Genomic DNA, 26,608 nt, shown 5'->3' with positions numbered 1-26,608 from the left:
TTGCTGGCGCTGCGCCCAGAGCACAAAAATGCAACAGCGCATTTATTCCATCCAAATCTGTCCACTTTCGGGGAAACAACAAGCCGTGGTTTACAAATAAAGTCAGGTTGATCCGTAAGAGAAAAGAGGAGGCTTATAAAGCAGGCGATATTACTGAATTCAAGAAACTTAGGAACTCGCTATCTAAAGAGATCAAGTTAGCCAAACACGAGTATGCAAAGATTCTGGAGGAAAGGTTCTCATCAAAAGATAATAGATCTGCATGGAGAGGATTAAGAGAGGTCACCAATTATAAAAGCCACCCCACTATAGTGAACCCCAGCAGAAGTCTGGCAGCAGAGTTAAATGAATTCTACTGCAGATTTGAGGCAAGCTCTACACACAGTGGCTATTCATCTCTAAGCTCCTCAGTCTGTTCATATAAAGATCATTCATTGTGCAACACCCAAGTAGTGATCTCCGAGGCAGAGGTGATACGCATCCTGAAGGGACTTAAGGTCAAAAAGGCACCTGGCCCTGATGGTGTATCTCCAATGTGTCTGAAAGTATGTGCTACCCAGCTTGCCCCTATACTGACAAATATATACAATGTGTCACTGAAAGAGTGCGTTGTACCTCAGTGTTGGAAAAATTCCACAATTATCCCTGTCCCCAAGAAAGTGGGATCCTCTGAGTTGAACGACTATAGACCAGTAGCACTCACATCTGTAGCTATGAAAGTCTTCGAAAGAATTATGATGTCCCACCTGATAAAATTCACGCAGAAGCTATGGGACCCGCTTCAGTTTGCCTATAAGGAGAATCGTTCGGCAAACGACAGTCAATCTGGCACTGAAGTACATTTTGGATCATACAGATGAACTGCACTCATATGTCCGGATTCTTTTCATGGACTTTAGCTCAGCGTTCAATACCATTGATCCGAATTTACTTCATAAGAAAATGGTAGCTCTTGGAGTCCCTCTTAACTTATGCTTGTGGACTTATAACTTCCTGACAGCCAGGATACAGAGTGTAAAAGTTGGACCATTCACTTCGGACACCTTGGTCAAAAACATCGGGGCACCCCAGGGGTGTGTTTTGTCCCCGTTACTGTTTTCTCTCTATACGAATGATTGCATCTCTTCAGCAGACTCAGTAAAAATCTTGAAATTTGCCGATGATATGACACTGATTGGTCTCATCAGGGGAAATGCTGAAGACTTGTATCGGAGTGAGGTGGAAAGAATATGTGACTGGTGTAAAGCCAATAATCTTGTACTCAACACTAAAAAAACTGCTGAGATGGTTGTGGATTTTAGGAAAGATCAACATGAGATACTTCCAATCTACATCCATGACGAAGTGGTTCTTAGGGTCACAGAGACCAAATTCCTTGGTGTTATCATCTCTCATGATCTTAAATGGGGGAAAAACGTGGATGCTGTTATAAGAAAAGCACAACAGAGGATGTTCTTCCTGCGTCAGCTGAAAAGATATGGTTTGTCTAAGAATCTGCTGATCTTATTCGTTAATGCTGTCATCAGATCTGTGATTTGTTCCTCTCTGATAGTCTGGTATGGGGGAGCCACTGCGCATGACAAACTCCGCTTACAAAGGACTTTCAGAACAGCAGAGAGAATTATAGGTTCCCCCCTGCCTAAAATCCAGGATCTTTATGATAAGAGTATTCGATCCCACGCATTGAAAATTTCATCCGATCTCTCTCACCCGGGACACTCCTCATTCCAACTACTCCCTTCAGGACGTCGCTTTAGAGTCCCCAAATGCAGCACCAACCGCCATATGAACAGCTTCTATCCACTCTCTGTTCAACAATTAAATCGTCATGTGTAGACTATATACTGTATCTGTCTTGTTAGATGTTACTTGTTGTATCTGTTGTTATATATTATGTTGCCTCTTTGCCACAAAGAATTCCTTGTATATATGTAATATGTACTTGGCGATAATAAATTTGATTTTGATTTGATCCCGAGATTTTTTACCAGATCTGTCAACGATGGGGAACCCCGGATGTGGACCTAATGGCATCCCATCTCAATACCAAGGTTCCCAATTTCATGGCCAGGACACAGGACCCGTGGTCGCTCGGAGCGGATGCCCTGGTCCAGGACTGGTCCCAGTTCCGACTCCTGTACATTTTTCCACCCCTCCCCCTAATCGCCAGGGTCGTGAGGAAGGTCAAGCAAGAGGGAGTTCCGACCATCCTCATCGCGCCAGACTGGCCCAGACGTACTTGGTACGCCGACATCGTCCAACTTACGGCTGACGCCCCCTGGCGTCTACCCGACCGCCACGACCTTCTGTCTCAAGGTCCGTTCTTCCACCAGAATTCAGGGGCCCTCAATTTGACGGCATGGCCCTTGAAACCTGGATTCTAACCCAGGCAGGTTTTTCACCGGCAGTCATTGCAACTATGATCAGGGCAAGGAAGCCTGCCTCCGCCAAGCTCTATTATCGTACTTGGAGAGCCTTCTTTTCTTGGTGCGAATCTCATGGACAAGTCCCACTCCCTTATTCCCTCCCGAAGGTACTAGGTTTTCTTCAATCGGGCCTAGATGCCAAGCTATCCTTAAGTTCGCTTAAGAGTCAGGTGTCGGCGCTTTCAGTCCTTTTTCAAAAGCGCATTGCTATTAAACCGCAAGTAAGGACTTTCATCCAGGGAGTATCCCGATTGGTTCCTCCCTACAAACGTCCGATGGATACGTGGGACCTCAATCTGGTCCTGACAGCATTGCAAGCTCCACCCTGCGAACCTCTTAGAGGAGTTCCACTCTCCATTCTGTCTCAGAAAGTGGCTTTTCTAGTGGCTATCACCTCGTTACGCAGAGTGTCGGAATTGTCAGCACTTTCCTGCAGATGACCTTTCCTAGCCTTTCACCAGGACAAGGTGGTTCTCCGCACGGTACCATCCTTCCTTCCGAAGGTTGTGTCCAACTTTCACCTTAACGAAGAGATTTCACTGCCTTCCCTTTGCCCGGTTCCGGTCCATAGAGTGGAGAAGGCACTGCATACGCTTGACCTAGTCAAGGCATTGCGGATTTACGTGTCCAGGACTGCACCTTTCCGGAAATCCGATTCCCTCTTCATTCTTCCGGAAGGTAGTCGCAAGGGGTTGCCGGCTTCCAAGGCTACCCTTGCCAGGTGGATCAAGTCCACCATACATGAGGCCTACCGACTTAACAGTTCCCCTCTTCCGGCCGGTATCACGGCACTCTACACGGGCAGTAGGGGCCTCCTGGGCCATTCGGCATCAGGCTTCGGCACAACAAGTGTGCAAGGCGGCCACTTGGACTAGCCTACACACGTTTACGAAACACTACAGTGTTCATACCCAGTCCTCAGCGGATGCGAGCCTGGGTAGACTGGTTCTGCAGGCGGCAGTACCCCAAGTCTAGGGGACTGTCAGCACAATATTCGTCCACTGCTTCCCACCCAGGGACTGCTTTGGGACGTCCCAAGGTTCTGTGTCCCCCAATTAGGCGACAGAGTAAAGGAGATTTTTGTGTACTCACCGTAAAATCTTTCTCTTAGCCTTTAATTGGGGGACACAGCTCCCACCCTGTTGCCCTTACGGGCCGTTGTTTCCTGTTGAGTTCTCATATTGTTCTTGAGCTCGTACATAGTAGCCTTCTTACAGGCATGGTTATGTTATTTGGTTACATTCCTCCTTATGCTTTGGCACAAAACTGGAGAAGGCTGACGCCGTCCAGGGGTGTATACTGCAGACGAGCCAAAGTTAATCTTTTTCAGATTATGCATAGTGTCGCCTCCTAGTGGACAGCAGCATAACACCCAAGGTTCTGTGTCCCCCAATTAAAGGCTAAGAGAAAGAGATTTTACGGTGAGTACACAAAAATCTCCTTTTTCTTTCCATTTTTCATTTGTTTATAAACAACCAGGTTCACATACAATATACCGTATTTTTCGCTTTATAAGACGCTCCGGATTATAAGACGCACCCCAAATTTTGAGGAGAAAAATAGGAAAAAAACTTTATTTTTAATAAAATGGTGGTGCATCTTATAATCCATGCGTCTTATTGCTTACCAGGGGTGGTGATGGAGGAGGCCGGAGTGGAACATTGCTGCTGGGATGAGGGGGTGTTTTGATGTGCAGCGTGCCGCTGCCGGTGTCTGTTACTGCCGCCGCCCTCTGTCCCCTGATGCTTGCCACCACCGCCACGCTCTGTCCCCCGGTGCCTGCTTGCCACCACCGCTGCACTCTGTCCCCCAGTGCTTGCCACCACCGCCACGCTGTCCCCCGGTGCCTGCTTGCCACCACCGCCGCGCTCTCCCCCGGTTCTTACCGCCACGCTCCTATCCCCCGGTGTTTGCCGCCATCGCCGCGCTCTGTCCCGTTCTGAGGGTACTTGCCGTGGCACTCTGTGCCCTGATGCTGCCGCTGCGCTGTCCGCCACCGCCGCGCTCCTGTTCCCCGGTGGTTTCTTCCGCCGCGCTCCTGTCCCCCGGTGGTTTCTTCCGCCCCACCGCCGCCGCCGCGCTCTGTCCCGTTCAGCGTGGGGGGGGGTCTCTGTCGCTCCATGCCTGCTTTCTTCCTGGAAAATGGCCGCCGCGCATGCGCAGACGGACATCTCGGCGCTGAAATCTCATCTCCCGAGATTTCAGTGCCGAGATGTCCGTCTGCGCATGCGCGGCGGCCATTTTCCAGGAAGAAAGCAGGCATGGAGCGACAGAGACCCCCCCACGCTGAACGGGACAGAGCGCGGCGGTGGGGCGGAAGAGACCACCGGGGGACAGGAGCGCGGCGGTGGCGGACAGCGCAGCGGCAGCATCAGGGCACAGAGTGCCGCGGCAAGTACCCTCAGTGGCAGCGCAAATGTATATCCTCTTTGTAAGACGCACCCCCTTTTTCCCCTCAATTTTGGGGGAAAAAAAGTGCGTCTTACAAAGCGGAAAATACGGTAATACTGCAAAAATTATTCAATTAAAACACTTAAATTAGCTAAAAATCAAGACTTTATTAGATCCGGTCAAAAATGACCGGAACATAACAAGTGTATAGTGGCAACGAACAGAATAGCAGGGTTAAGAACATTTTGCAATACGTTTGGGATCACGCTTATCCTGCGCTCTACGCTGAGCACTTACACCGGAGTTTACATCTAAATCTTTGAGTGATGCAATTCAGATGAAACACTCGAAAGATCCACGCACTGTAATGAAGCAGTAGTTACTCTGGACCCAGTCTGGCCTTTGTTCAGCGTTGCCTCCCCCCCCTCCAAAAAAAAAGTGCACAAAACTGTGGCGGACCGCATTTTTATGCGCTCCTAAAAAGATGGATACCGCCGGATCATAGGTAGCCAGAAGGCGTCCACAGTGCCCCAATCTGCCTCATTATAGGGAATTTTCTGCCGAGGTTTCTGTCTGAATCCCGTATTTCAGAGATTTACATGGAAACACCGATGTAAGCGCTCAGCGTAGAGTGCAGGATAAATGGGTACCAAGCCTTACTGCAATCTTTGGAAGGCAGAATGAACAAGTCAACAGCAGGCAAAGAATTAGATTTATTTTATTTTTAAGCGATTAGACTTATTCTTCGGACCAGTACGATTATTACAGCAATACCATATATCATATCAATGTCGACCCTTTATTTATTGAGATTCTGGTTTGGCTTTTATCCCAAGTCATGTGAAAAGGCTCGTTAAAGGGTCGATATTGCTACTTCCAATAGGTGGTACTAGAGTTCTTGTCCTCTCTGAAGAGACTATTTGCATATTTCCCAGGAACATTGCGGCTTCAAGTCTCCTTATCTCGGCATGGTCAACATGTCACTTTCCGCAAGGAGAAACATTACTACTTGGATTACGGTCAGACGCCTCCCTCACACAGCCAAACCAGATCTCACACTTTGTGTTTCGGGGTACAGCCCCTCATCAGTGCAGTGTCTGCAAATTGAGACTCTGGTTTGGCTTCTATCCTAAGTCATGTGAAAAGGGTCAACAAACACTTTTAGGACTGTTACTTCCAAGAGGTGGCACTAGAGTTCTAGTCCTCTTCTTCTCTGAAGAGACTATTTCTATATGAGTTTCACTTTTTGTATTGAAGAACTGAAATTAACATTGATGATATTCTAATTTTTTGGTGAGCACCTGTATATACACTGCAAATGTCAGGAAGGGGTTAAAGCATCATTTCAGCGTCGCAATAAAAACGCTAGGGTGGCACTTTAAAGATCCATTGAAAGGAATTACTGTTGACCCACGGAACTTTGCTATTATGACAGAAAAAAAAAAAAAAAAAAGAAAAAAAAAAAAAAAAAAAAATCAGAAAATAGAAAACCAGACACCATTTTACCAATTCTTTATTGAATGTAACAAGTTGGTTATGTTCACTGTATTGTATGAAACATCACAATGTGGTACTGGGAATTTGTACATTTGGACCAGAGTGGACACTTATCAAGCTTTTCTGCATTTTTTTCTCCCCAAATAAAACTAGAAGGGAAAAGAAAACAAAAAAAAAAAAAAAAAAAATCCCAGCCAATGGACAAGTAGAACTCTGCATTATTATGGAGAACACTTAACTTACAAACCTAAAACCTAATGAATGAATAAATAAAAATATGGTAGCAATAATCCTAAGACAATAAAACACAGGCATAAAAGACAGGAAAATAAAGTAGTTATTGGCAGAACTGATCTATATGTACCAGTATGGACCGTATTTTTCAGATTGTAAGACACACTTTGCCTCCCAAAATGGGGAGGAAAATGGGGGGTGCATCTTATTGTCTGGATGCACTGGCTCTGGTAGGGAGGTGGGGGAGCGGTATCTGCAGAACAGCGGGTCACAGGGTCACAGAGTCAAGAGTCGGCGGCTCCGGCTAACTCATGTGCCTGCTGCTAAACAGAAATGAATATTCACTGCATGGGCATGGAGGGCAATGAATATTCATTTCTTTTTGGCATCCTGGCATGATTGGCCCCATCAGAAAAGATTAAAAAACAAAAAAAAAACAAAAAAAACATTACACTTACCTTTCTCCGCTCCCTCGCAGTGTCCTGCTCCGTTGCCAGCAGCTGCTTAATGCTTGTAAACAGCGCATGGCAGGAACGTCATGCGCTGCTCACAAGCAGAGCACAGCTGCCGAAATACTCACCGGGCCTGTTGATTGCAGAGAGCAGAGAGTATTCATTGCTCTTCAGTAGCGCGCAGTGTCAGCCACCGGATTCCTGCTACTACCGGCGGTCACGTGTGCCGATGCTTGAGAAATGAATATTCAGAATATTCATTTCTCTTAAGTAGCGGCACACGTGACCGCCGGCAGCAGCAGCAGGAAGGCTCCGGCTGATGCTGTGCGCTACTGAAGAGCAATGAATACTCACTGCTCTCTCCGATCAACAGGTCCGATGTGTATTCCAGCAGCTGTGCTCTGCTTGCGAGCAGCGCATGACGTTCCTGCCATGCGCTGTTTACAAGCATTAAGCAGCTGTTGGCAACGGAGCAGGACACAGAGGGAGCGGAGGAAGGTAAGTGTAATGGTTTGGTTTTTTTAATCTTTTCTGATGGGACCATGCATACAAAGATGGGTGTGGGGCCAATCATACCAGGACAAGGATGGGACCCTGCATACCAGGACAGGGATGGGGCCATACATACCAGTATAGGGATGAGGGCGATCATTCCTGCCAGGATAAAGATGGGGGGGGGGGGAAATGAATACTTGGCACTAGGGATGAGGAGGCCGTGCACATCAGGATAGGGATGAAGGAGCCATGCATACCAGGACAGGGATGAGGGGGCCATGTGTATTGGGGATATTAAGTACAGAATTAAACATTTTTTGCTTCAGTTTTTGTCCCCCTAATTTCCTCCTCTAAAATCTAGGTGTGCCTTACGGTCCGTTGTGTCTAATAGTCCGAAAAATACGGTAAATAGACTTCCAAAATTTCAGCAACATATCTGTTACAATAGAATACCATACATTTTCTGTAAAAAAAAAAAAACAAAAAAAAAAGAATTTAACATTCTAGCATCCACAGCATGTAAACCAATCTATACATTCCTCATTTCTTCTCCATTAGTTTTTTTTTGTCATTTTTTTCCTTTCTTAGATAAATACTTTTACTCCACGTTCAATATTTGACAGTATGTCTGACATGCACAACTCGAATTATAAAAAAAAAAAAAAAAAAAAAAAAAAAGCAATCAGGGTTATTGCAAAAATAGAATTAGACGATATTCAAGTACCTCACAACAACTACTCTTGTACCATGCTCATTGCTTTGAAAATGGAAAAAAAGTCATGAAAATATCTGCATTTGCTAAGATTTAAAATAGATTATTTGTTGTATATCTATATTTCTATATAGTCATTTCAAATTGGTAAGTTGAGCTCTGAAAATGAGGGAAAAAAAATGAAGCTATATCCACATTACACATTGCTACCATGTTACAATGAAACCAGAGGAAAGAAAAAAAAAAAAAAAAACCTAGAAATCCACTTGAACAAAAATCACAAATATACATTATAAAAGGAGGCTTGGGTTTTAGCTTAAAAAAAAAAAAATACCCTGAAATTGTGGAGGGGCTGTCCTCGCTTTGAGCGATATGTTCCAGAATAGAAGCCATCTTGTGGCTTTTCAATTGCTGTGAAGGTACCAAAAAGTAAAAGGACAAGCGCTCCCACAACAAAAATCAAAATGGTAATCAGATCTTTGAAAACTATAATTTTTTTTTTTTTTTTGGGGGGGGGGGGGGTTGAAATCAAAGGCAATAGTCTGACATTTCTTTCAAACAACTAAACTCAAAATCCTGAAAAAAAAAAAAAAAATGTCTCATACAATTAAGTGTTTTACATGCGTGTGGAGTTTAGTTTCGAAGTGGTGCACCTTTAAATGTACAAACGACATGCACCTCGATACATCTAATAAACTGCACGAGGCATCAGATTTCTTCCTAAGCTCTTTAGCACCAAAGGTGCCCGGCGAGACAATGCACAGCAGGACCCTCCAGTTAAGTGTTAAGGAGTAATGTTGCTGAGACGTGATCAGAAATCCTGAGGCTGGCAAAAAAAAAATAAAAAATACTGCTAAAGTGTGACAATGTTATAAAACATACCGATAAATGGTGCAAAATACTAATCATTTCTCATTTTGCCCATTTGTGTTTTTTTTTTGTATTATTACATAGCTGACGCTCCACCAGAATCTCTTTGTTGGTTTGAAGAAAACAGTGATTTTTAAGTTTTTTTTTTTCCCCCTTTAGTCCAGACCAAAACATAAGGAGTTCTGAAAGGCTACCATGGGTCTTCTAGATCACCAGCACCCTACAAGGAAAAAACAAACAAACAAAAAGAAAAAAGCATGACTTATTATTGCAGAGTTTGTTGTGAACCTAGACGTTATCCTCATCAGATAAAATAGGACATTATTATGCAAGAAATTCTAACTGGCTGATTAAAGGGAGGCACATTGCACAAAGTGACTGAACCAGTCATAGCCCTTCAATTAGGTGCAGATTCCCATCTACTTGTTTTCCAATTATCTCCACCCTCTCTTCATTGATTGACAGCTCTGGCATTTCAAAAAAATTCAGAAAGGAAAGGAAGCAGTCTGTCCCAGGAAAAAAAAAAAAAAGTTTTTTGCAGAATCTTTATAAAAATGGATGCAAGAGAATGCAGGTGCAAGAGACTGATGACGGCCGTTTCACACACAATGGTGCTTCAATGGGTTCAAACACCTGTTGAAGCATCTGTGTGCGTGAAACGGCTATTTGTCTCTTGGACCTGTATTCTCCTCCATCCATTTTTTAAGGATTCTGTAAAAAAAGACCTTTTTCTTGGAAGGAATGCCTCCTTTACGCTCTCTGAAGTTTCACGAAAATCTTGCATTTGGTGAAGCACAAAACGTTCCTGAATAATTGCGAGGTGTGTACAGTTACCCTATCAAGTTGTGCAAGTTATTAATAGTGCAGATTTTTCTCCTTTTTTTGTACATTGTCTGGCTTTGCAAAAGGGGGGCAGAAATAGACAAAAAAAATAGAAGGAAAAAAGATGCACTGAAGTGCTCGGCCAAACTAAGGGTGCACTGTGCACCTGTGCTTGGTTTGAAGAGTCATTTTGTGAGGACAGACTCCCTTCTGATACTGTAGGGCGATGCCTGACTAAATGCTGTGACGCAGATGCATGACAAACGTTGAACAGCTGACAAGCACCGCACACGGGGCGCGATTTAATCAGGACAACATGTGTACCAAACTTGACAACTTCACCGCACAATTGTGTCTCTTCACGTTTGAGGTCAGATCAGGTGGGATGTGTGTGTGGCGGTTTTCCAATGTAAAAAGCGATGGCATAGCAATACTAGGAAGATTACTGCAAGGGTCCTAATTGATTCTGAAAATGAACGGGCCAGTGTTCTAATCTGAGGGTTTGTCCAGGATTTATGCTTCGAATAATCCTTATGTAAGGTCAAAAATATTTTTTCAAAGGACTATGGCAAGCAGCACTACCAAAGATCAGTTCTTTGCAGCTCCTTCAGTGTAAAGAAAGAGTACAGCCCATCTGTGCATTGTGTAGTGGTCAATTTTTGGGTGCCGATACTCAGCCTCCCAAAGTCCTGGACAATCTCTAAGTACTGCAGCTCCTTCCCAGGGTGTCCCCAACCACCCATCGTTTAGCAACTGCAGCACCGTCCCTTTACTTCACTACAGAGAGATTGGACGTGCAACTGTGCAGATAAAAGGCTAAGGGACCTCTGTCCCTTCATAATCGGTGGGGGTCCACGAGGGAATGCATCATGACATTACATGTTGTGGGGAAACCCCTTTTGCACCAGGCAGTCTTACCATCTGACTCGGTACAAAAAAAGACTGTTCAAACACAGAGCAAGTAGGTGGGAAAATGCTCAGCAAAGGTCCGTGAGCACCTGTGCTTGGTTTGAATATTAATTTGGTGCTGACGGACTCCCTTTAAAAAGGGACTGTCCGCACAGAATGACTGTTCAAACCAAATACAGGCGCTCGGTGCTACTCAGCAGAGCCAATTCCTACATCTTCCCACCTGCTTTTCTTCCATCTATCTCCTCCATTTATCTGACAGTGAAGCCAGAACCATCAGTGAAGAGGGAGGATGAAGATTGAGGGAAAACAAGCAGGTGGGAAGGTGTATATAAATAATTGACAGAGCGCCTGTGCTTTGTTTGAATAGTCCCTCTGTGCTGACAGTCTCTTTAATAATATGTAAATAGTGATTGTTGAACTGGTGACTACAGCTAGAAGCTTGGGTTACAAAGAAAGAAACTGTCTGATAGTAAACCAATGGAGCATTTATTTTATTGATTGCAGTTAGAACAGAGGGTCATCTACAAGAGATAAAAAATGACATTGATACCAACAGTCTACAATAAATCGGAGTACAAATCCAGTACATAAAAAGCAGAGTAACATTATAAAAAGGTCATTACTGATATCGCCACCTTCCGAGGACTCATGGTGTTAATTGGTGCAATACTCAGAATGAGGTGTTGAATTTTTTTTTTTTTAAAGGAACTACCAACTATCAAACTCAAACACTACGGGACATCAGTAAGTAAGATGCCTGTATGGGATTCCAGTACTTTCTCCTCCCCACTTGATCAAAGGAAAAGAAAACAGCATCTATAAAGGATCAGAAAGCTTAAATGGATAAGTTGAATACTACAAAAAAAAAAACAAGAAAACTTACATCCAAGCCCGCATAAAATCAACTAAACAAGGTATCATTTAGCAGAAGTAGCGGACGGGTCCTATGGGAGATGGGTGGGTAACGTTTGATGCACACCAGACTTTATATATTAGTAATGCCTCTACGGGCAACAAAATGGTTTACAAAAAAAAAAAAAAAAACCTTTAAGCTTTAAGCCAGGGATTGGATGCAGTCTGTAGGAAGGGATGCTGACCAAAATCTTCCGTTGCGTTCACCTTGACACAACCTTACATGCAAATTTACTATGTAAGAGGGGGAAGCGAATCATGCCGTACACACTTTATTCCACATGAGTGTGGCTTCCGGTTACTGTGTCGCTGGCCGCACCGTCAGAAGCAGGAGATCCTGGAGATCCAGCAGGTGACTCTTCGCCCTGCATTTTACCTAGCCTGTAACTACTCAACATTTCCTCCAGGAGTTGACGGCAATTTCCCCTATGATTAATCCTCAGCTCCCTGAGAGCTTCCACCAACTTCCCATTCGCTGCATTGTCCGCTGTTCCAGTAGGGCCCTTATTTTAGATTAAAGACCCCAGTCAGTAAGTAAAAAAAATAAAAAGTAACTTATTTACCAAAACACTCAAGACCTAAACATGGATTACTACTCCATCGGCAAGACTTCGATCAATCATATCATACAAGCTATTCATTTGATAGGTTATTAGCTACAACCAAGCACACTCGGGAAACGATTATATGTGGATGTGAGAAGAAAAAGTACATTAACAAATGCATTTGGGAACCACACACTCTCATACATAAATGGGAGGTAATGGGATATGGCTGACTTTATCCCGTACTGGTACATAAGCCATAGTTGGTGCACACACAGCAAAAGGTTTTAACGTGTCAGCAGTCTCGACCATACAGAAGGGCGAACAGTGATAGAGACATGTGTAAAATACACCCGTGCCTATAGCATTAGGCATTGCATTATATACAATGTTTAACCCCCTTCACGACTCAGACAATTTTCAATTCTACACTTTAGCTTTTTCTCCCCTTCTCCCAAGATTCATGAACACTTTTTTTTGCTGTGAACCAAAAAAAAAAAATCCAAATTGTGGTGATGTGGAAAACGCAATTCCTCCAATGTGCTTGTTTTTAACTTTATTCAATATACATAAATTAATAGGATACTCCAAGTCAGTATAATTACAGAAATACTAGACATGTCTTTTTAAAAAAATTTTAGTTGTCAAAATTCTGAACTTTTTGCTTAAACAAAAAAAAAAAAAAAAAAAAACGTTTCGCCATTTTCTGAGACCCACAAGGTATCTTCTGTTGATGGACATTTGTGAGAGCTTGTTTTTTTGTGTGCCAATCCGTTTCCACTAATACTTTTGATTTCTCTTTACTGCTTTTTTTTTTTTGGAGGAAGGGAGGAGCAGCGATTCTAGTCTTTTGGTTTTTATCTTTTTCAAGGTTTATGGCTTGAGTTAAAAGGGTTTTTTTTAGTTTTAGAAAGCCATTGTTGTCTCCAGGCACAATTCAGAGAAAAAAAGAACAAACTGAGCTTTACTTACCCACCTCAGGTCCAGCGCAGAGTCTCTGCTGTTGTACTTACCCAATGCCTGCAGCGCAGACATCACATCAACACAGATGCAGCCAACTGACTGAACTAAAACTGTGTTCCAAATTATTATGCAAAAAGAGTTTAGGAGTGATAAGGTTAGAATTTTTTTGTCATTTAAACTCATTGATGGTGATGTGTGTCAGGGCTCTTTATATCACTGAAAGCAATTGTAGATACCTGTGCAAATTAGTTTGGCAGGTGTGTCCAAATAAAGGCAAGACTACTTAAGAAGGCTGTTCCACATTAAGCAACCTACATTTTTTGCCAAAATGGGAAAGAAAAAGGATGTGTCGGCTGCTGAGAAGCAACAAATTGTGGAGTATTTAGGTCAAGGCATGGCTACAATCAACATTGCCAAGACACTTCATCGTGATCATCGCACAATCAAGAAGTATGTAGCCGATTCCCAGCACACACGTGTGCGTGCTGATAAGGAAAAATTGAGGACTCTTTCCAACAGGCAATTGCATCAGGTTAAAAGAACAGCTGCAAAAATGCCTTGTCATAGCAGCAGACAAGTTTTTGAAGCTGCTGGTGCCTCCAACGTCCCCCGAACAACAAGATGCAGGGTCCTTCAGAGGTTTGCAGATGTCTGTAAGTCATCCTGTCGACCACCTCTATCCACTGCACACAAGCAGAAACGGCTCCAGTGGGTCAAACGATACATGAAGACTGACTTCCAAACCGTTTTGTTCACCGATGAGTGCCGTGCAACGCTCGATGGTCCAAATGGATGGAGTGGAGGATGGCTAGTTGATGGACACCCCATGAAAACACGGCTAAGGCGCCAACAAGGAGGAGGTGGAGTAATGTTTTGGGCTGGAATCATGGGGAGAGAGTTTGTCGGCCCCCTTTAGGATCCCTGAAGGGGTAAAGATAAACTCCATAATCTATGTGGAGTTTCTAAAACAGCAATTCCTGCCATGGTACAAGAGGAAGAACCGTGCTTTCCGCAGCAAGATCATTTTCATGCATGATAATGCACCATCTCATGCTGCAAATAAGACATCTGCATCTCTGGCTGCTATGGGCAGAAAAGAGGACAAACTTATGGTGTGGCCACCATCTTCCCCTGACCTCAACCCATTGAGAACCTCTGGAGCATCATCAAAAGGAGTGTCTATGATGGCGGGAGGCAGTTCACATCTAAGCAACAGCTCTGGGAGGGTATTCTGTCCACATGCAAAACAATTGAAGCACAAACCATCCAAAAACTGACAAATTTAATGGACGAGAGAGTTCAGAAGCTTCATTCGAACAAGGGGTCCTATGTGCAAATGTAACATCACCGAGAATAAAGTTTTGACTTGAAAACGGTTTGATTTCATTTTGTAATAAGCTGATAATTTCACAATTGACCATTTTTTTGTTCAAAATAAAAAGGTTTAAAACTCTGCTGTGCATAATAATTTGGAACGTGCATTTTGAGTGTTTCTTATTTTTAAAAATATACTATTTTCATAGGCAGTTTGCTCAAAAACATTGCAATTATACTAGAATAGTAGATGACTGGAAAATAACAATGACTGCAATTCATATAGGTAATTTAGAGAAAATATGAGGAAATATTTTTTGCATAATAATTTGGAACACAGTGTAGTGCCTCGTACCATTTACACTGACGTGCCATCAGAGCATAGAGAGAGACCAGGGCAGTGGCAGAGACCTCGCTGAGCCTGGGGAGGGCAAGTTTAGTCCACACTGAACTCTGCACCTGGGGACAATGGCTTACTGAACCAGGAAAACAACTTTACCAAATATGTTGATAATTTTAATTCCTACATTTTTAAATTGGGAAGAAAACAGCTTAAAAGATGCATTTTAAATCTTTTATTTGAATATAGTTTATTAAACTCCTTAAGGGCCTTAAACCTGACATTATTTGATAGTTGTACTATATTCAGCTATTTTACAGTATACAGTAAAATTGAAGATCTCCAACAAAAGCAGAGGTTTCATAGGAGGATCAAGATGGCAGTGACCGGGGCCTTCAATAGGCTCCTGGCTGCAATGGCAACCCTCAATCACATCACAGGTGGGGCACACGGACGGAAGTGCGTGTACCAGCTATTAAAATGCCGCTGTCCATTTAAATGGATAAACAGCAGCAATCAGAGCTGCTGTCCCTGCTGTTATGTTAGAGTCAAGACCTGTTCTGTACACATCACATGATCCCACTCTGACATATGCCAGTGTCAGGATGCACATGTAGGCCAGGGTGGGCAGAGAAGCTAATGCTGGCACATGAGAGGCAGTCCTCAACTCATCGGTGCTCACCAGCCTCTAGTGAACGCTACAGAACACCTTCTTACTTTGAACTTGAATTACCAGGGCTGTGGAGTCGGTAAGCCAAACCTGCGACTCCGAAATTTCCCTTACACCGACTGACATATATTGCTTATATTTAAGTGAAAAATTAATTGTAGTACAATGTGAACATCAGACATTTAATCATTTTTTTGATACAATAATGAAGATAGATAGAAAATATATTTATTGGAACACAACTTGTTGTAAGGTGTAGGTTGGGTTTCTTTGTTTTATTTTATTCTCATTTTATTCCCATTTTATTCCTAGTTTCTGTATTACATTGGTGTGTGGTGTATTTGGACATCGGGTCAGGACGATACCTTCAAGCCTACTGATTGAGAAGCTGTTACATCCCATCTGATATTGGAGCGACTCGAATATCTATTGGTCGACACTCATGGGAAATCAAGAGAGAATGTGATCATCGTGGGATTTATTTCTCAGGATTGCTTTTCTGTATTACATTGGTGTGTGGTGTATTTGGACATCGGGTCAGGACGATACCTTCAAGCCTACTGATTGAGAAGCTGTTACATCCCTTCTGATATTGGAGGGACTCGAATATCTATTGGTCGACACTCATGGGAAATCAAGAGAGAATGTGATCATCGTGGGATTTATTTCTCAGGATTGCTGTATGTCTACACTGTGGACTCTGATGTCTAGATAGAGTGCGCACTCATCAGTACATCCATGTACGTTCTTGGGTTCACACATTACCTGTTTTGGAGCCCTCACCTTTGTAATTTCAATATAGTCATGTGCTAATTGACTTGCACATGGTTGACACCCTGGTTATAATTATATTTCCATACAAAGTATTTAGGGAAGGAATACGTAGTGATACGTTATGTTATATTTTCACATCTCCATATGGCCATCCTTTACTTAACGGTGTTATGTTGCTCTGGGTATGTTGACAATTAGGGGGATAATTCATGACATCATATGCCTTTGATTGCAATTCTCTAGTGTACGATGTGATTCATATTGTATGCAGTTGAAATTTTCAACTTTGCTGCTATATATATTACTGCTCAACTTTCTAATCATACAGTTCTCTCTATAGTAATAATCTTTAGAATTTTCTCCTTATATCTCATCAATAGATATTCACTTATGTATATTGTATGGTTTAATGGTGAAAATTTTGGAAACATGTATTTCTGTATATATATCTTACAGGACGCTATTTAAGTCTATCATTTATTTATAAATGATGCATTTGAGCAACATGATTTCAAGACTCTTTATTATACCTTAATCTCTATGCATCTCCCAGAGCACCGTGCACACTCTGTGCGGATACGTCTGTTGGATGGGTTAAGCCTGCCTCTCTTCCCTGACACGTCGGGTGGAGGAGTGGCTTACCTATCTGCAGCGTTATCCTGCAGCGTGGTGCGTCGCCTTGGCAACGCGTTCACCCTGGCCTCATTCAGCCGTCTCCACATCATGACGTGTATGATGGGGAGTGGCTGTGCGGCCGGGGGACGCACGCCATGATGACGTCACACGCCGGGCACCGGATGATTTCTCAGCGGTGAATGATTTGCAATCATGTTGCTATATATACACTCTAATACACCCCACAGCCATACTCACTTACCTCCCAGGACGAAGCTAAGGCGAAACGCGCGTCGGGGACCGCGGTATCTCAGGTCATATGTGCTTTAAATTAAGGGGGCTCATCAGCATTTCTATGGGGACTTATATGCTATGCACACTTTGTGCCATTCCTTGTACCATATTTGTGATATGACTATGTGGGTATATACCATTTTATGCTACCTGGCATTCTAATTACCTAAAATAGCGCATTCACAATCATTGAACATTCTGGCCTATTCTTTTTGCACGTTTACTTTATGTTACAGTTGTGACAGCAGACTTACATTTTGCACTATTAGCACTTTTTAGGACTGGGTTGTCCAAATTATAGCAGTGTTATATTATAATAGCATATGTGTCTATGCAGTGTCATAGCGGTGACAGGGGGTGAATACATATATCATTACCTCTCTATTTGGACATGAATTTTTGTCCTAAGTATTTTAGTAATGTCGTGCATTTAACTTGGCCTTATTAATGTATTAGCTGCTAAGAGCTCTTTTTGGCCATGTGGGTCATATATATTGGGTGGTGGCCATATCACTGCCATGGATGCCTATAGCTTTCTTTCTTGATAGTAATATTACTATAGCATTTCACAATCCAGTCGCCTAAGAATGCATATACGTTATATACTTCTTATACCTCTTATTGATACACTTGGTTACGATATCTTCGACATCGGATTATTAGGTATATTATTTTTTGTGTATCTGTACATGTTTAGCACATTTGTACCAGTGATATCCACCGATATATCCATCTCTTTTTATGTACATCTTTTATGTCTATCTTTGTTATACGTCATTCAATAAAGTAAATTACATTTTATGGCATTATGCTTCCTTGATCTTTTTGGTATATGTAATACACTATGTAATAACGATTACACATACTTAGTGTGTAAATATATATATATATATATATATTTTGAACTATGGAACTATGTAAGTGGCAAAAACAGTTTTCAACAAAAACATACTAAATAACATTTGTGCATTCTATGAATTTGCTCTAAGAAATAGAATTGCCTCCATCAGATCCTCCTTCATAGATGACCTCACATCTGACCTAATAATTTTAAGGCCAGAGAACAACCTCTCTACAGTAACTTGGGTTGGAGGCAAAGCCGTAACCGCATGGGCAACATCTCTATCAATTTCCGGGTATAAAGGAATTGCCTCATGCACAGTCAGTTTTGATGAACGGTTGAATTTTTCTATTTCTTTGAGAGCAAGTGAAACATTTTGCTGAAATATGGTCAATCTGCTTGCTATAGGAGACGGAGTGAAATCTTTTTCCTTGCGGCAACGCTTTGCCTGCTCCATGTCATCCAAATACTTGTCAAAGTCAAACTCGTCATCTGATGATGAAGATATGGCAACAGTAGCACTGTCAGGACTCAAGTCCTCTTGTGCCTGGCAGTCCTCCTGTAGCCCATTCATCCTAACCGCTACCTCAGTCAGAGCTTCTTTTCCTTTAGTAAGCTGTTGATCATCAAGCAGTATACGATAACTTGGGTCCACATAAACAGCTGCCAGAAAAATTTTGTTTTCCAATAGCTGTGTCTCTCTCCGTTTCATTGAAGCAGAAATGCCATCTGCGATTAAACCTCCTCTTTCGGACAGGCAAAATAGCAAGTTCTTCCACTCCCTTATGAAAATGCCAGGAGTTAAATCCTCAGCTTGTAATTTTTTAGTCACAGTAAATAGGTGATTAAGCAATTTCTTCAATTCAGCCACCTGTGTCCATTGACCTTCATTTAGGGTTACCTGAGGGTTCGCCATATCTATAAGAAACGGTTTTAGTTCAAGTAATCGCTCAATCATTAAATAAGTGCTGCCCCACCGAGTGGCTTGATCGACAATTGCCCCTTTCCCAGCACGTCTCTTCAAGATGGAATCAATTTTAGGGGTTCTGGCGGCAATAACCAATTTCCTCACTTTTCCAATCAGATTTCCAGCATGTCCCTCTCGAAGACTATCTCTTATTGCCAGCTGCAGCGTGTGCACAACACAGCACATGTGATGAATATGAAAGTGTTTTGAAGCAGCTTCAACAAGATCATCTATTTCTAAAGTATAATTTTGCTGTTCTTCTGTTGTAATATCTGTTTGTTCCTCAGTTACATGAACAGCACTGTGGCCTTCCATCTCAAACATACTGAATCCTAAATTTTCTTCTAGCTGTTGTTCATTACTCTCATTCATCAGTTTAATTGTACTTATGTTTGAAGCATTGTCCGTTACAATAGCAAGAACCTGTTCTTTTTTGAGTTCGTAATCTTGCAGAACTTTTTCCACTAAGGCCTGGAGAAACTGGCTGCTGTGATGAGCTTTAGTATCTTTTACTGCCAGTGTCTTGGTAACAATTTCTTTGTTGTCACAAACATATCGAACATTCATGGCAAAATAGTAAACTCTGTGACGTGTGCAGACATCCATTTTAAGAAACAGGAAGCGTCTTTTGAGAGTCTTTTTAAGATCTTCCTTTTGTTTAAGGCCTCTTTCACACATCAGGTTTTCGCCTTCAGGCGCGATCCGGCGCTTTTGACAGAAACCGGATCCGGCGAAATGCAATGCCGGATCCGGTTCCCCCCCATTGACTTGCATTTGCGCCGGATCGCGCCGATGGCCATGCGTTTCATCCGGTTTTCGCCGGATCCGGCAATGTGTCCGGATCCGGCGTCTGGAAAAAACGTCTACTGTAACGTTTTTTGTCTCCGGCGAAAAAGCCGGACACGCCGGATCCGGCGCGTCCGGCTTTTTCACACAATGGAAGCCTATGAGCGCCGCAATAAGCCGGATCCGGTGGCCGGATCCGGTTTTTTTGGTCTGAGCATGCTCAGTAGCCACAAGGGTCAATTTTAAAAACCGGATGCGGCGTAATCCGTCGAAAAACGGATAGAAAAACGGATGAACCGGATGAGACGGATCCGGTTTTGTCTGTCAAGAAAAAGACGGATCCGGCAGAAAACCGGATCCGTCACATCCGGTTTTACAAAACATTTGCCGGATCCGGCGTTCCGGCACGACGCCGGATCGCGCCTGACGCCGAAAACCTGATGTGTGAAAGTAGCCTAAGGGCTTCTTCAATCACTAATTTTCTAATACTTTCTCTTTCCAGAGAAACACCAAGTTTGCGGGCCATTTCTCCATTAAGAGCTGTAAAAGCTGGTCGTGCAAATAATGATAATGGTACACCGTCCTTCACAACAAGCTGTATGAGCTGTCTTTTAAACATATCTGCTGTCATTGTTACAGTAACTTTGTCACTTACAAAATATCTTGTTAATGATGTTTGCGATGCTCTTTCCTCCTCCTTTGCCTGGCAGGAAGTGCTGGGCGTGGGTTTCTTGGTGCTGCTGTTATCTTTCTCACTCACAGCTTTGAAAACTTCTGGGTGGAAGCATTGTAAATGTCTTTTTAGATTAGAAGCTCTTGTAGGAGCATTTTTATCACTGCCTGAGTATGCACTAATTTTGGCATCACAGCATTTGTTTTCCTCTGGGTCACTTGTCATACATTGACACGCAAAATATCTTTCATCTTGAGTCACTGTGAAATGCTCAAATACAGCTGACTTAAAGGGGAGCTTCTTAGACATTTTGTAATCATATAAATTCACTCTCAAAATACTTTTGTCCTATAAAATAAAATAATGTATATTATAATTCCAGCAAGAACAGGGAACCATGTAGTGGGGAAAATAAGAATTTAATACACTGACAATTTTGCAAGTTTTCCCACCTACAAAGAATGGAGAGGTCTGCAATTGTACACTTCACCTGTGACAGACTAAAAAAAAAAAAAAAAAAAAAAAATCCAGAAAATCACATTGTATGATTTAAATATGAATTTTATTGCATGAAATACGTATTTGATACAATAGAGAAACAGAACTTAAAGGGAATCTGTCACCCATTTTTAGTGATATCATGTAAAGATATCACCCAATTGTGAATCCCATAAGGATTCTATTAGGACTTTTGATTCCCCCGACCCCGCACCTTTGATGCATAAATCCCTTTATCATCTTGGTGGAGGTGTATGGAAATCGCAGCGGTCCGATGGGCGTGGCTTATTCGCCTTCTCTGCCCCCCACCTCGGCTAGCTGAACGTATTCTTCATCTGTGAATATCACAGATGCCGTAGTTTTTCCGCGCTTGCGCACTGAAAAGGCCTCCGGCGCTTGCGCAGTATACTTTGCCCAACTGCGGGCAAAGCACATAATCGGTACTGTGCATGCGCCGGTATTTTTCAGCGCGGTCTATGCCCCGGAAGTCTTCACATGCAGGACACACTTTCGGGGCATAGACCGCGCTGAAATACCGGCGCATGCGCAGTAGCGATTATATGCTTTGCCCACAGTTGGGCAAAGTATACTGCGCAAGCGTCGGAGGCCTTTTCAATGCGCAAGCGCGGAAAAACTACGGCATATGTGATATTCACAGATGAAGATTACATTCAGCTAGCCGAGGGGGGGCGCGAATAAGCCCCGCCCATCGGACAGCGTCGATTTCCATACATCTCCACCAAGATAAAAAAAAAAAAGGTATTATTGCATCAAAGGTGCGGGGTTGGGGGGAATCAAAAGTCCTAGTAGAATCCTTATGGGATGCACAACTGGGTGATATCTTTACATGATATCACTAAAAATGGGTGACAGATTCCCTTTAATATTTGGTACAGAAACCTTTGTTTGCAATTACAGAGGTCAGACATTCCCTGTAGATTCTGTTTCTCTCAGTTGAAGTGTACCTGTGATTAAAAATTTCAGACCTCTCCATTCTTTGTAGGTGGGAAGCGACAGGGTATCAAATACATACTTTCCCCACTGTATAATTTTAGATAGAAATAAATCAAACTTTGCATAAATCAATAGTACAGATGACAGATATAAAGTCTGTAAAGTATTTTACTACCGTATATACTCGAATATAAGCCAAGATTTTCAGCCCTTTTTTGGGCTGAAAGTCCCCCTCTCGGCTTATATTCGAGTCATATACACCAGGGGGTCGGAGGGGGTGGGGGTCTACTCATGTCATACTTACCCGTCCTGGCACGGTCTCTGCAGCCTCCCAGCTTCTCCGCGATTTCCCTTCCTTCCTTCAGCGGTCACATGGTACCTCATTAAACTCATGAATACGCACATATTCATGAGTGTAATGAGCGGTACCACGTGACCGCTGAAGGAAGGAAGGGAGATCGTGGAGAACCAGGGGGCTTCAGAGACTGCGCCAGGATGGGTACGTATAGCGATATTCACCTGTCCGGGGTCCATCGCTGCTTGCTGCTGTCTGGCACGTCATCTGTCAGTGACGCTCAGACAGCAGAGGGCACGGTGACGTAGTTAGTACTCGCCGTGCCCCGTGCAGTCTGAACGTCACTGACAGATGACGTGCCAGACAGCAGCAAGCAGCGATGGACCGGGGGACAGGTGAATATCTCAGGTGCCAGCAGTGATACCGGCAACTGGCCCCTGCGACGGAGAGGTATGTCTTTTTTTTATTTTTAAATGCAGCAGCGGCAGCACATGGGGGCATAATCTATGGAGCATCTTATACGGGCATAATCTATGGCGCATCTTATAGGGGCAGCATATGGGGGCATAATCTATGGAGCATCTTATGGGGAAGCATATGGGGGCATAACCTATGGAGGATCTTATGGGGCAGCATATGGGGGCATAATCTATGGAGCTGCTTATGGGGGCAGTATATGGGGCCTATTCTGTGGAGCATCTTATGGGGCCATAATCTATGGAACATCTTTGGGGCTATCAAACTGTATGGAGCATTATGTGGGGCTCCTGATTCAATATGGATATTCAAAAACATTTAACCTACTGATGTCTCAATTAACTTCACTTTTATTATCTATTTTTATTTTTTAAATTTACCAGTAGCTGCTGCATTTTCCACCCTAGGCTTATACTCGAGTCAATTTTTCCCAGTTTTTTGTGGCAAAATTAGAGGGGGGGGGGTCGGCTTATACTCAAGTATATACGGTAGATAGCTTTACTTTGAATTCCCATGAATTTCCAATCTCAGGCTTTTCTTAGGGTACAGCTCACTAAATGCTTCACAGTCTATGAAGAGGGGAGGAGGGAGGGAGCAAGTTTGTTGTGTATCATATTCCAGGAACAAAAACTGATAACAGCTAATAACTTGATGTTTTGGCTTCTATACCTATACAAGTCCTCATAAGTCCTCATCAATCCTGTTGCTGTATTTTCCCTGTATATTGTATGTATATTGTATAAAAGCTAGCTTCCCAAAAGTATATGAGCTCAAAGATAAAACAAACAAACATACAGAGAGAACATACAGTATACTGGACTATTGATTTATGCACAGTTTATTGAAAGTTTAAATATGCTTTAAGAAGTAATTACCTTATTCTTGTTATCCTGTTCACTCTAGCAATTCTTCTGAGATGAGTGCAGGCCTTCCTTCTTTCTGAGTGTGTTTACTTTGTACCCTTGTCTGTAGAGGAGGCGCTTCACTGGTGCTGGAGTGCAGCACTGACTTCTCAGCTAAGACAAAGACTAGATCCTCAGGCTACATACACAACATGGGTATAGCCGGGATCAAAACTAGGGGGGGGGGGGGGGCAGAACCCCACACTGTTCCGCAGAACCTCATACTACACACCTCAGCTGCTGCAGAACCTCATACTGCACACCCCTACACTTGAAAATAAAGCCTGCACCTTAAGAAGATGTGGTGAATGCAGTCTATTTATTCCAACTATCAATTGATGTTGATGTGTTACTGAAGACAAGCAATGCCTGTCCTGGGCGTCCTTTTGGGAAGCTATGTCGTGTACCTGACTGGTGCTAAAAAAGGAGTGTTAAGGTACTGTCACACTTAGCGATGCACCAGCGATCCCGACCAGCGATATGACGCGGTCAGGATCGCTGGTGCATCGCTAAGTAGTCGCTAGTGAGCTGCCACACAGGCAGATCTCACCAGCGACATCACTGGGGACGGGGGTCGCTACTTACCTGTCACACTAGGCGATCCGGATGTCCTCCCGCCCGGCTCCACGCTCGTCTCTCCACAGGAAGCGCCGTAGGAAGCTGACGACGAGAAACGGTCCAGGACGTTCTCGCGCTTTCAGCGATACACAGCGATATCGCTAGCAATATCGCTATAACGTCACAAGTTATAGCGATATTGCTAGCGATATCGCTCAGTGTGACAGGCCCTTTAGTCTGTGTGCTACCCGGCTTTCATTCTTTTTGGTACAGATAAGATATGGATAGACAGATATGGATAAATGGATAGATAGAGCAGTTTTCTAGTCTGCTTTTGCTATTGAAAACATTATCTATGAGCTCAAAAACCTTTCAGGGGATGAGTTTTTTTAAAAAAGCTGAAAAACGTATCCTCAAAAAACGCAGCAAAAACGCTGTGTGTGAATGTAGCCTTAGATCAGGAATAGAACAGCCATTTATAGGACATTTCATAACTTTACAAAATTCCTATGAAAAATATTCAGCACATTCTGCATTGAACTACTGTACCCAATTTATTACATATTTTAGGAGTCGGTCCATTTTTTTCCGACTTCACCAAAATGAGCACCGACTCCACAGCCCTGATTACGACTTTGGAGCCCAACCAGAAAAACAATACAGCCATCAATCAAAAGCAGATAGAGGGGGGTTGTGGAGCGCTCATTGAGAAGTCTGGAGAGCATTTTAGAGTTAGAGATCGCCATCACTTTGGCAGCGCAACAAACAACGCACACCGGCATATTTATATTTAGGCTGGTCTACAATCTATCACTGTCAGCAGTTTTGCTGGGTCAAGTTCCTTTATAGGATATGCACTTTAAATGGGTTGACTCCAGATAGAAACTGGTGATTGGTGGCAAGGGTCCGACGGGTGCATCTCATTAAAGCTGCTTTCCCACATCACTGTGAAATGTCCGTGTGATGCCCGATTTCTATCAAAAGGCACTTGGAACCATAAAAGTTTCATGAAACTATTGACAAATCTGTGATAATGAAGTACCAGAGTATGAAATCTGTGATACTAATCGCATCCAATTTTGAGGATTAGAAGAGGACACTCAGTGGGTCTGTGTCCTAAATAAATCAGACTGCACGCCGACATTTCACATGGATGTGTGAATGTAGCCTAATTGTTAGTAAGAAGTGGTACCCTGTAAAGATTTATAAAAGTCCCATTAAAGTTAATATTTCCATCAGTAGGTTTAGCTTTTACGCAATTTATAACATTTTTATCCTTGCTATAACGAGAATTTCGGCACGCACAGACACCCTGGTGTGCTTGTCACGGGATCCTGCTTGCACAGGTCAAGAGGCGATCAGGAGGCAGATAAGTAACTTACCCCATCGGTCTCTCTATGTGGATTCAACCTATTATAAACATCTTCAATAACACTGCGTCTATAGAAAAGAAAAAAAAAAAACAGAAAAGGGTGAAAAACAATTCCATGTCAGAAAATCAAGTGTGCGTGGTGCCATGTCACATCTCCCCCACATTATAATTACCTAGCTTGGATAAAGAGCAAGAGCCTTAGGCTATGTGCCCACGTTGCAGAAATGCTGCGGAATTGTTCGCAGCATTTCCTTAACTCTCTGCCGCGGGTAAAACGCATGTGGAATTTGCATGCGTTTTCCCACAAAACACAAGCGTTTTTAGCTTGCAGAATGCTTGCGCTTTACAAACGATTTGAAGCATCGCTTGGAAAAGTGATTAACAGGTTGGTCACACTTGTGACTTGTGGGACCAACATTTTACGATTGATGCTGCCTATGCAGCATCAATAGTTAAAGATAGAATGTTAAAAATAAACAAAAATACAAAATAGAGATATACTTACCCTCTGTCGGCCCCCGGAGTTCTCATCGGCGCTGCCGGCAACTTCCGTTTCCAGGGATGCATTGCACTAATGACTTCTGATGACGTAGCGGTCACGTGAGACCACTACGTCATCAGAGGTCATTCGCACAATGCATCCCTGGGAACAGAAGTTGCCGGCAGCTCCGATGAGGGCCGGGAGGACTCCGGGGCCGACAGAGGGTTAAGTATATCCCTATTTTTTATTTAAATTCTATTTTTTACAGGGATATGGTACCCTGGGCATGGAGGAGAGTCTACTCTCCTCCAGACCATGGGTACCATCCACACATGAAGCGCTCACTTTACCCATGGTGGGCATAGCCACATGCGTAAAGTGAGGGTTTCCATGCAATCCTATGGCGGCAGAGTTTTTTTCCACGATTCTGCAGAATTAATGGACATGCTGCGGATTTTACCGCTACGCGATTCCGCAGCAGAAAAATCCGCAGCATTGGCACAGCAACTGCGGAATCCCATAGGATGCGTTTTGTTAGCGTTTAAGCCTTTCCGCAGCGGCAAAAA

General features: G+C 43.1%; 1 protein-coding gene across 3 annotated transcripts in view; it reads right to left on the bottom strand.

The window, feature by feature from the left end:
• Positions 1-7,954: 7,954 nt before the first annotated feature.
• Positions 7,955-26,608, bottom strand: part of PPM1B (protein phosphatase, Mg2+/Mn2+ dependent 1B) — a 64,663-nt gene continuing 46,009 nt past the window's right edge. For 2 of the 3 annotated variants that reach the window (XM_073564185.1, XM_073564183.1), the window contains exons 5-6: positions 25,572-25,629; positions 11,276-12,226 (exon numbers count right to left, since the gene is read on the bottom strand). In XM_073564185.1, the coding sequence (XP_073420286.1) occupies positions 11,996-12,226; positions 25,572-25,629 (289 nt within the window). In that variant the 3' untranslated portion in view covers positions 11,276-11,995. Of the gene's footprint in view, positions 9,298-11,275; positions 12,227-25,571; positions 25,630-26,608 lie in introns of those variants that run through there. The other variant, XM_073564186.1, reaches the window with a different exon arrangement.

The sequence above is a fragment of the Dendrobates tinctorius genome, unplaced genomic scaffold, assembly GCF_039654945.1.
Source record: "Dendrobates tinctorius isolate UK_male_01 unplaced genomic scaffold, ASM3965494v1 ptg000434l, whole genome shotgun sequence".
In the NCBI taxonomy this organism is placed as follows: domain Eukaryota; kingdom Metazoa; phylum Chordata; class Amphibia; order Anura; family Dendrobatidae; genus Dendrobates; species Dendrobates tinctorius.
This window is presented reverse-complemented; position numbering and strand designations above follow the sequence as displayed.